The 11,824-nt window shown below is 30.7% G+C and overlaps 1 protein-coding gene across 1 annotated transcript; it reads left to right on the top strand.

The window, feature by feature from the left end:
- Positions 1-698: 698 nt before the first annotated feature.
- Positions 699-5,081, top strand: LOC100164152 (testis-specific serine/threonine-protein kinase 3-like). Its single transcript, XM_029491377.1, has 2 exons — positions 699-1,620; positions 4,275-5,081. Exons 1-2 carry the CDS (start codon positions 1,213-1,215, stop codon positions 4,629-4,631), a joined length of 765 nt encoding a protein of 254 aa, XP_029347237.1. The 5' UTR covers positions 699-1,212; the 3' UTR covers positions 4,632-5,081.
- Positions 5,082-11,824: the final 6,743 nt, after the last annotated feature.

The following is an 11,824-nucleotide window of genomic DNA, read 5'->3' as shown; positions in this document are numbered from 1 at the left end:
AAAAAAGAAAAAAAGAAATAAAAAAGAAAAAAAGAAAAAAAGAAAAAAAACACACATCATTGTAAAATCAATACATTCATCGTTCCACTCAGAATCTAAAAGTAATATTATACTATACTAATATTTCAATATTATATGATATTGAGGTGCATATCATAATATATCATAGGCCACTTATTAAATATTTTAAATAAGCTTTTTTCAGTTGATCTATCGTTTTATTATTAACCTTAGACCTTAGAAAATAGAAGCAGTAATGAAATAATTTTAGTCAACTTGTCTGGATTGTCGATTTTATCCCTTTTGATGTTGTCCGCATACTCTATAGTTTCTAAATGGTAATAATAATAATCATCTTAAAATAACCCGTAAGAGGATTATATATAAATCAATAAGGGATATTGTTGGGGGACTAAATCTTAGTCAGGGGGCTCAGCCCACACAGTCCATGCATGTTTGTTGATTTGTATTATTATTTTTGTCAATATATATATTATATATAAATGCATGTTTGTGTATACCTCTGGGAAGAAGATAGGATAAATATAAAAAGGGTTAAATTTTTATTCATCGGATTTTAGTACGGTTAGGTTAGGATTTTGTACTAATTGATTATATTAATCCACTGTAGGTGGAATTAAGTAAAAACGACAAACTTGGTATAACTATTTGATACTTTATAAAGAAATACTTTATAACTCTATAGAGTTAAATCATACACTTACATACAAACAGCACGGGGTCCGCGATCTACCGCAGGTAGATTGCTTACCTGATAATATACTGCTGCGAATCAGAATTTTAATTCCGGGCAACAGAAAAGTTAAGATAAATCTAGAACATCATACACCGAATGTTAAATGACGCATTGAACAATTAACGCATTTGAGTCATATACAGTTTGTACATTTAACGGGTAACGAAGTGCCCGGAATCAGCTATAGTAATATATATAATGGATATAATATTTTAGTTTGAATAAATCAAAATAAACTAAAATAATTTAAACTCTCTTTCACGTAGTAATAACTTTCTGAGAAAAAAATCGTATTTATGATTAGACCAGCGGCGGACTGGCCTGACACACTTTTTAGTCCTTAGTTGGCAATATCAATGGGATTACCGCACGTTGAAAGACATATATAATATAACATATGTCCACCAGTGCAGGTGTACAGCGTGTTCCAGAACGGTTACAAGATCTACATAAACATGGAGTACGCGGAGAACGGTGACATGTCCACGTACCTCCAGAAGACGAAGCTGACGGAGGTACAGATCCGCTCGTGGCTGTTGCAAATCCTGTGGGCGTTCTCGTACATGCACGGCGTGGGGGTGGTGCACAGGGACCTGAAGTGCGAGAACATACTGCTGACCAGGAGATACAACTTGCGGATAGCCGACTTCGGGTTTGCCAGGTTCATGGACCGAGGACGAAATCCTGGGGCGAACACGGTGTGCGGCACGATGACCTACTCGGCGCCCGAGCTCCTGTACGGCAAGCGGCCTTACAACCCGGTGGCCGCGGACGTGTGGGCGATCGGCGTCGTGCTGTTCATAATGTGCAACAACGCGCCGCCGTTCCGGAACAGCAACAAGGAAGAGATACACAAGAAACAGGTGAGCTGGAGTCTCGCGTAAGTCGCAATGCCCAACGAATAAAAATATTCGAATACTATTTCAAATATTTTTCAAAAAAAAAAAGACAATCAAATTAGTATCCTGGATGATATTTATATTCGTTGAAAAACATCTACTTATATTATTGGCTAGAGAGCCTAGATAATAAAGGCTCTCTATTATTGGCCATAAATTAATATATTATCATACCATAGAGAGGCTAAACATAGAGCTATAGGTTCTCTAACCTGACCTAATATAGGTCTATGGATTGCGCGGAAACTGCATCAACGGCAGCGGTGCACATAGATAATAATAATATAATATATCATATTGAGTAAAATATTGTTATTATTTATGCAGTGATACTCCGCAGCAGTTGATGACTACTGATTAAATAGTTACCTAGAAATAAGAGGAATAATAGAGGACGAAAAACAACATATTGTTATAATACCTATTACCTACGCATGGACAGCCTGATCCACTATAGTCTATAGGCATGTATATTACCATTGTATCGTTTAACTAAAAATATTTATTTCAACCCTGAAATTCGTAAGTATGTATTTCATAATAACAAGTATACAGTGGCAATACAAACATTTTTTTTTTTTTAATCGAGAACCACCGTGTTTTTTGTAAAAGATTATTAATTAGAACAAGTAGTTTCATAAACCTTAATGTACCAAGGAGTGAGAATAAAAGTATTTTTTAACAGATTTAGAAGGTATTTAGGCTATGATTATTTCAGAATTATAGTAATCAATATTAATCTATTGTGATTTTATGATACGAGTATGTCAAATTTTACTTGATAAACTTGACTAAATATTATATCTGATTTATATTTTATGTATAACAATAACACTATAACCATAAACTAGCCATATCGTCTAGTTATATATTATGTTATAGAATATAGTTAGCAATTTAAAGCTTATATAATATATATGTAAATTCTAACAGAGTACCTAAAGTGGAAGTATCACTATTTAACTTTACACACGTTAACAAAAAAGAAAACTGAATTTTAAAACTAATACATTCCTAACCACCTAGGTACTCTCAAAATCTATAACAGAGCTTGAAACCGATATTCAATAACAATTTCGAATACCAGTTAAAACAGTAAAACACCAAAATTGATATCAAAACCAAAAACGAAACCGAAATTAGAAAAAATATTTTCAGTTTCAAGCCCTGTCTATAAGTAAACGTATATACTTTAAAGTTTAAATGGATGTAATATTGTGTGTTTTAAAATTCAACCTCAGAAAAATAATCATTTAATATGTTGTAGAACTTTCAATTTACTTACAAGTTATATAAACAAATAAAAAAAGTTAAAAAAAAGTAAAAATATAAATTGTCGATTAAAATCAGAATTATAAAATAATTACCAAATTTCATTAATATAACCGAATAATTTTGTTTATAACTACAATAACTACAACCTACAAAAATAACCCATTTCGATCAAACCTGCAGATAAACACATATTATATTAATATACATCGTTTAAAAAAAACTCAAAAGTTGTTATTATAAGTTTTCAGATTTATTGTAAAAAATCGCCTGCTACCCCTCGTGATTTACAACTTATAAATGATTGTAGAATCCGAAAAAAAAACAAAATTATTCACATTTTATCGTGGGTTGATGCATATATTTTTAGAAAAACATAGTGTTATATATTATATAAGGTTATAAACACATATCATACATTCGACATTGCTTATTATTTTGTTTACGATCTATATTTGTTAACACATTTGTTTCTCTATGGTTTTTACAAGTATGACGCAACAATGGTGGTTTTACATTACTTTACTGTCAAATACAGTGTTGATACCTAAAACTAAATTGTCCGTACATGATTTAACGGAAACTTGTGTAATGTTGCGTATATTTAAACTTGCTCTCATTAAAAAATATAAATAAACAATTTTCATTCAAACAGAAATCATATGGTTTTAATAATATAGTACCTATCAATAAAAATATGTAGAGGAATGCATATTGTATTATCAAAACACGTCATACACATATGAACAGTGCATACCAAATTTAAAACCTTGTTAAATTTCTGGGATTTCAGAAATATTACAATAAATAATAAACTTTCCTTATAAGTGCTTAACGGGGTTCCCTGCAATGATCATTGACATAATTGAAATGTGATATAAATATTTGTATGTCAAATAACAATCTAGTTGTGCCCACGATCCAGTTTTGGCATAGGGGCCATAACCTCCTTAGATATCATAAGCTACCTATAAAATATAATCATTTCATTTGGAAATCTGTATAGAAGTTCCGGTTTATAAATTATAATTACAGACTACAAATATTTTTCTATTGGATACATTTTTTTCCTTATGTGTAGGCCTAAATGGATAAATGGATAGCATATTATAGCATACAGAAGTCCCTTTCACACCAATCAGTATATCCGTGGTGAATCCATATATTATTTTAAATCCGGGGTTTTCGACTAAATCTATAATAAAGAATATTCTAATTTATGCCATTAAATTAGAACACATTATGATAATATTACTGTTGAATAAAAAGTGCGTTTAATTATTATTATATCGACTTTGTATCGATGATTTTTTTGTTTTAATTTTGATGATGTTTTACCAACACAGATGGAAAAAAATTTTACATTTCGAAGGTCGTTGGGTCGAAGTAGAACACTAAAAGATTTGACTACCACGTTCTTGGAGCCAAATTTTCTGAAGCGTACAAAAATCAAGACCGCTTTGCAACATCCCTGGATCAAAGAAGGCAATATCAAAATACCCGCGGATGTGGCCATAACAAACGAAACCATTACGGCCAGTATAAGTGAACCGATAATCACGGAGACTTCATTGAGGGTACCTGCATTTCATTACCAGTTGTCGGAATACGAGAAAACGATTAGTACCGACAACGAGTTGTTCACAGCAGTCGTAAAGGAAAGCGAAGTTATTAAACCAAAAACATTGAAACTGAAGAAATGATTTGGTGTGTACGTGACTAGAGCAGAAAACAATTAAGACGTACATCAACCCGACAGAATTAAGGAGACCAGGGTTTTCTATGATGATTAATGAAATTTGTTATACAATTAATAATAATATTATATTATTTATAAATACTCGTAAATAGTTTCTAATAAACTATACTGAAAAACGATTGAGATGTACACCAACAACCCACCAGAATTAAGAAAATCGTAGTTTCTTATGCTGATTAATGAGTAATGACGCTAGGAAGACCACGGTTATATGATTTTAGGGGATGACTGTAAGACGTTTACGTTGAGTACGTTTCTACTTATAGTCTAATAAAATATTAATTCCATGTCATTGTAACTACGTCTTAATTCCACTTTATTTGAATACCAAACAATGTGTGCACTTATTTTTTTAGTGTAAAATATTTAAATTAAGTCAAATCAAAGGTATTTAATAACTAATATATTATATAGTTTACTAAATTATTTAAATATTTTACTCCGAAAAAATAAGTGTATTTATGTATTAATTTGTATTCAAATATTATAGTGAAATTAAGTGGTTGAAATCAATATTTTATTAGATTATGAGTAGGTACGTACTCACTGTAAGCTTCCTACAATCAACCTCCTGCACCTAAAAATATAAAATTGCGGTTTTCCATATGTCATATTAATCAGCATAGGAAACCGTGATTTTCTTAATTCTGGTGGGTTGGCGGTGTACGTCTCAATCGTTTTCCGCTATAATTTAAATATATATACAAATAAAACTATTTACGAGTATCTACAAATAATATTATTTTATTGCTAATTGTATTTTTCTGATTTTGTTAAAAAATATATATTTCAAAAGTTGTATACCTACCAAAACATTTCAAATATCAATATTTTATTCATTCGAACAAAGATGAATAAATACATTTATTAGTTTTGTTTTACACCCACTTATTTCCACCTATTAGGCCGGCAATATTATATTGGCAAAATTAAGCCTCGTCGTGGCATAGCTAACCAGTACCTATCCACCGTGAGCATACATTTGTATAAGTGACCGTATCGATATCCGCTGCGTAAATCCGGTAAGCCTTCAAATGGTCGTGTGAATGCATTTCCTGAAATCCTGTTGATGATAACTTATAATTTGGTTATAGTTATGCAAGCAGAGAAAGACGTATCGGCTGTCTAATACACGTGTCGTTTAATGTCATCGCTTGATAGTTATAATACTAGCAGTATGTACATATTTAATCTGAAGATTAAGTACTTATAACCTATACACCGTGTTTCAGTGGAGTAAGCCGACTCCATTAAATAGCGTCAAGTATTTCAAATTATTACCGGTCTACAATATTATCTACGATGCGTATCTATATATAGGTACTTCTAATTAAAATATATTTTATACGAATCGTTTGAAAAAATTTACACAGATTAACATAATAATATAAAAACTAATAATAGTAATAACACCAATGTAAAAAACCATTATGCCATTTCGTTTTACTACAGTTATTTGTAAATTATTTGCATGCAAACATAGTGCAATAAAATATCGTAGTTTCTTAAATTACATTTCGTGATGATTGTGATAAATACTTTAGAGTTTAAAGGTAGCTGATTTGCTCAGGAGCGGACTGGCCCACTGACTTTCTGTCCTGTAGGATAGTCAGCACTTGTACTACGGAGGCACGGGGCCCTTCATTAATAAACACCAAGGGACCATAATTAAAGGATAGCACATCTTAAATCATTATTATCTTTAATCTGAATTTTATAATAGTTCCTAATTCTATAAAATACTATAAATCGATATACTCCTTGATAATATATTATTGGTGTGATTACAATTGAAATTAGTTACTTTTATGGTAAAAATACTAATTTCTACTCTGAATTTTTTGAATATGGGGCCTTTTATAATAGGAAGTTAATAGGATTTTACAGGTCCAGTCCATCCCTAGATGTGTTTTACGTTATACTACATTTTATTTAGTTAGACAAGTCTCAAATTCGTATTCTTATTCATTATATTATGTAAAATTTTTAAACAGAATAATCATTCACATAATTTTATTTCAGCATTATAATATTTCAATATTAATACTTACCTAATCGATACTACAAATTATACATCTACATAAGTATATCTCAGGTACCACAAATTGTTGAAAAAAATATTTTCCGTTAGGTTTGGACCGAAGCGAAAGATTACGCATACTACACAGTGGGTGTACAAATAATCGCGATATAATATAAAAAACGAAACCGATTTTAAATAAAAAGATATGAAAAATATACGTCTACGAGTCAGCAGGACATATTAAATAAGATTGAATTAAATCTTAACTATAGTGGAAAAGAGAAATGGCAATCGACATTATAATACTTAGCACGACCTTCAGACATTCAAACGGTGGAGGAAATTATTTTTCCCGTTGATTATATAAGTCGTCTGATATTACCTTCGTAGTTTTTTGCTGTCGGAACGAATCAATTTTTTCTAAGTCATATTATTATTTGTACATTATTTCGAACGAGATTCTGATCATATTGTCAGCATCGACAAATCGCAATTTCAACACGACGAACTCATAGTGCCTACCTACCTGTATACTTTTCGAGACTTGGGGTTTATTGTATAACCGTTTCACATACAATTATCAGTTCTGACACTAAGTCGTTATTGGATATTTTAAAACGACTGATAGATTACTATACATTGCATACTTGGCTTGTGTTCGATGGGGGGAAAGCTTATTGCACATCGCCTCAATAGTTTCAAACTCGAGTTTCAAACGAGATAAGATTTTCATAATAATAGAATGGCTCCGTGTGGCATTTATGACTTTGGTATAAATAACGTTATTAATGTAATAATATGTATTCGTCAAACGAAAAGTTTTTAACCGTATATCGTTATTACAGTCGACGTCACAAAGATCTGCACGGCGGAGATGCTTATCAATATAACTACTTCGGCAGGTGAGTGTAACCTAAACTTGAATTTAACACAACTCAAATTTGTAATTGTTTTGTAATTTGTCTGTTTTTGATATTTCTAGCGTTTCATAGAGTGAATAATTAATGAAGATACTCGTAGATAAGTTTACGAAATTATAAATAAGTTTCGATTTTAGGTGATTTATTCTATGTGATTTTTAATGGCCACCGATCGCGATTTCACGAAACAACTATTACAAAATTAATATGTTGTATGTCTTTTCGAGAATTTAATGACGTGTTCTAGTAATATTGTTACAAGTTGTAATTTTTTTTGAAAAGATATTATTATATTATTACTTATGTGTTGCTGTTGCAGCAATCCGGGTTAGACGTATTAATAATGTTGATTTTAGAGAACGGAATTAATTCAAAGAAAAAAAGTCATTAGTAGTCATGGCTTTGTTGTTGAGATGAAAAAGGGTGAAGTTAAATTAGAATTTAAAGTAATTAGCAGATAAAACTTAAATGGATTTATTTTAAAAAAATATATATTTTTTATCCTAATTTATTTCTGGTAGTGTTTCAAAGACAATATACATTTGTTTTAAATGTCTTAGATTATTGTTTTGTATGTTTAATCCTTTAGATGTTACGATTTGATATTATAGAAAAACTAAATGCATTGGCTGAGCCAATAATGTATTATACGCTCGTACTCAACGTCCATGTGTTCCGTTCCTATAAGCAAATTCACCAAGTGCGACATAGACAACAAGACAGTAATCCAGTGGCGCAAATAGGAAAAATGTTTTAAAATTTTAATAATTGTATTATAGTTTTACATTTAATTAATTGTTTTTTTTTTTTAATTTCAGGAACATTTTTTTGTTTGATTTAGATCTGATCGACCAGTTTTGACCTTTTAAAAGTATAGATTTATTATTATATTAACGAATAATTGATAAATGTTTAATAATTATATACTGTCCATAATCGGACAACGTATAGTAGAAAACCTATTGAAAAAATTAACCACCTCTCATTTCTATAAAGTTTTTGGTTGGAGGACTGATAGTCTTAGTTTTAATCTCCATAAATAGTTCCGAATTACATAAAGATTTTACCTGTTTGACGTTTGTAGACACAACGAATCGAAGAGCACTTTTTAGTCAACGAGGTATTATTATTTATTTTTCAAACCGAATCTTTTGTAAAATATTTTACAATAGGTAGGTATTTCGGTATCCTAATCCATACTTGTACAAATAATTGCATATTTTGCTTATGTACATATAAGTCATAAGTACTTTATAGGATCATTTGATTATTATGAAAGGCATTGTGCAGGCAAACAAATCGCAAGGCTTGAGTCAATCAATTTATAGCTAAAAAATTACAAGCCATATTATAACAATAACATTGTAGGTACGTACTATGTAGGTAGGTAAGTTATGTAATTTTTACCTAATAATTATTCCATTGTAGAAATCTTATAATCGAGTAGAAGCAGTAGACTATGATGACTCTGTTATTTTTCTGTCTTTCGGATTCTTCCATTCAACGTTGAATAACAGTTCGTTTTCACGGTCACCACAAAATTATAATTGACGTACGGGCCAGGAAATTATGTAAGTAATGTGATGATTAGGGCACGGATGTTGTAGTACTAAAAAAATAGTAAAATTGATTGCAGTATTGCACTAAAAAATACCAAAAATTGCACTTAAAATATTAAAAATTGCACTAAAAAATAACAACGTTTTGTTATAAATGTTTTAAGTTTACTGTTATAAATTATAATCTAAAATTTTAAATAATTAAAAAAAAAATATATACATTACATTATAATCATGCCATTATAAATTTATTATATTATACATCATTGCACTGTACTATAAGTGTTTGTTTTAAATTTTCGAAATCAAATCCTCTTCGATTTGGAGCTAGTAAGTTCTTATATCTCGAAAAACTTCGTTCTACGTCGGTTGATGTGAGCGGAGCGTATTTAAAATAAGCTAAATCGCTTACTGTTAAGTCTTCGGGTAAGCCATCAAACGATTTTCTTTGTCCAGTTAGTATATCATTGATTTTAATAATGGTTTTAAGTCCGGTATTCTTTTCAATAACTATCTTATATTTTTCATGGATTGAAATCCCGATTTCACCAAATACATTTTCTAATTTATTTTGAACATTTTGAAATTATATTAATGGCTTCAACTACCGATAGTCCTTGATTTTCTAATTTTAAAATCGCGTCCGGCAAAAATCCGTAATTTGAGTGAATAAATGCTAAATCGGCTGAAGTTGTATTATGGCTAAAAATATTTTGTGATATTTTTATTGAAACGGCTTCATCAGGATCAAGTTCTTGCACTACACTTTTCACTTCATTAAAATATTTACAGTAGTATGATGCAGCCTCAAGCCACGTACCCCAGCGCGTGATAATAGGTTGTGGTGGTAATGGTGTATCTGGTACTTTATTTTTAAAAAGAATAGTTCGGCTTGGTGCTTTTAAAAATATTTGTTTAATTTTAGCAATGAGTTTGTCTATTTCAGGAAATTTTCCGCGTATGACTTCTGCAACTCGATGCATGCCATGGGCCAAACATGTGACATGCACCATTTTTGAATAGAGTGCTTTAATTGTAGTCCCTGCTTTTATCATATATGGAGCTGCGTCACTAAGAAACAGGAAAACGTCATCATGACGAATACCGTCCGGCCAAAGAAGGAACATTGATTTATCGAATAATTTGGTAATTGTTGAATAATTTGCTTTATCGAGAACTTCTGTATTTAATAAATACACTTTTCCTGGTTGGTCAGTTTGGAGTGTTCCGATCACAACGTTAGCCACATATCTCCCATTAACATCTGTGGTCTCATCTATTGAGACCCAAATTTTATTTCCCTTTATATTGTCTCTTATTTTATTTAACGTATCTGAGTACACTTCGTTCACGTAATTTTTACGCAATGTAGATTCATTCGGAATATCTCTTTTCATATATGTTTCCAAAAATAAACGAAAATCTTCGTTATTGATTTTATGTAATGGAATATTGGCGGATAACATTGCCTTACACAAATCTTTATTAAATGTTGATTTTTTGGAAAATGACGTTACTTGAAGTTGCGATGTAGAGGTTTTGGTGTTATTTTTTCGATTAACTGCCCGTTTATGCTTTGCAGTTTCAATATGGTGTGTAACTGTATACCTCCGTTCAGCACTTACTTTTGTTTCACACAATTTACAAAAAAGTACGGATTCATCACACGAAAATACATCTTCTCCAAATTCTAACACGTAATTTTTAACAACGGTAGAAATAGTTGGTTTAATTTTCGGCATATTTAACACTGTAACAACACAATCGTTCAAAATTCACGGAGTGACTGAAGAACAGATTATACAGTCAGTCACATTTCACAAATTATTGTATTGAATACCTATCGACTTGATTTTATCTTTATTTCGATAAGATACCACTATTACATTTATTGTATTGAATACCTATCGACTTGATTTTATCTTTATTTCGATAAGATACCACTATTACTGTGTTTTATGGCTGCAGATATTATGGTATAATCTTATCCATACGACCGTTATGTGTAAAAATGTAAAATATTGCTAAAATAGTTGTATAAATGAGTAAATTCGACAAAATTGCAATAAAATTGAAAAAATCCCAAAAATTGCAAAAAATTGCACTTTAAACTTTTAGATTTGAATTCGTACTTACATGAAACGTATTTAAAACTTACTTAGCAATTAATTGAAAAAGTAGAAAAAAAGTTGCAAATGCAACATCATCCGTGCCCTATTAATGAGTAAAAGACATCTACAATCTATACAACAATGTGTACATTAATTAGATGAGATAAAAGAATACAAAACAAGTAACAATGAATATTATGATTATGGGGAGTTACCCAGTGGTAACACCCAGCACGTGAATAACATTTTAATATAGTAACAGATTATTGTTATCTTATATTTACTATCTCCAAGTGGAGTGTAAATGTGTGATAAATTATAATGAGCAGTAATTGGTATGACGGAGATAATTATGGAGAAATAATACCTTTAGCAATCAGTGAATTTAGTACAGAGGAGAGGAGGGAGATGAGGGGATCGATTAGTGATCTCAAATTAGAAATGAAACTAGAAAAAATTTCGCCGACTTGATTGGGATGTGGACTTTGATTTCTGGTGGCTTCTGCGTATGATTTGTGTGTGGT

This window comes from Acyrthosiphon pisum, chromosome A3 (genome assembly GCF_005508785.2).
Source record: "Acyrthosiphon pisum isolate AL4f chromosome A3, pea_aphid_22Mar2018_4r6ur, whole genome shotgun sequence".
NCBI lineage: Eukaryota > Metazoa > Arthropoda > Insecta > Hemiptera > Aphididae > Acyrthosiphon > Acyrthosiphon pisum.
The sequence above is the reverse complement of the archived record's forward strand: the minus strand, read 5'-3'. Positions and strand labels throughout refer to the sequence as shown.

What these genes read in the sequence shown, in the direction of transcription:
- LOC100164152 (XM_029491377.1), top strand. Translation starts at nt 1,213, where the DNA reads ATGGAGTACGCGGAGAACGGTGACATGTCCACGTACCTCCAGAAGACG. An exon ending in AAGAGATACACAAGAAACAG is followed by an intron (nt 1,621 to 4,274) that starts GTGAGCTGGAGT and finishes TTACCAACACAG; the next exon opens with ATGGAAAAAAATTTTACATT.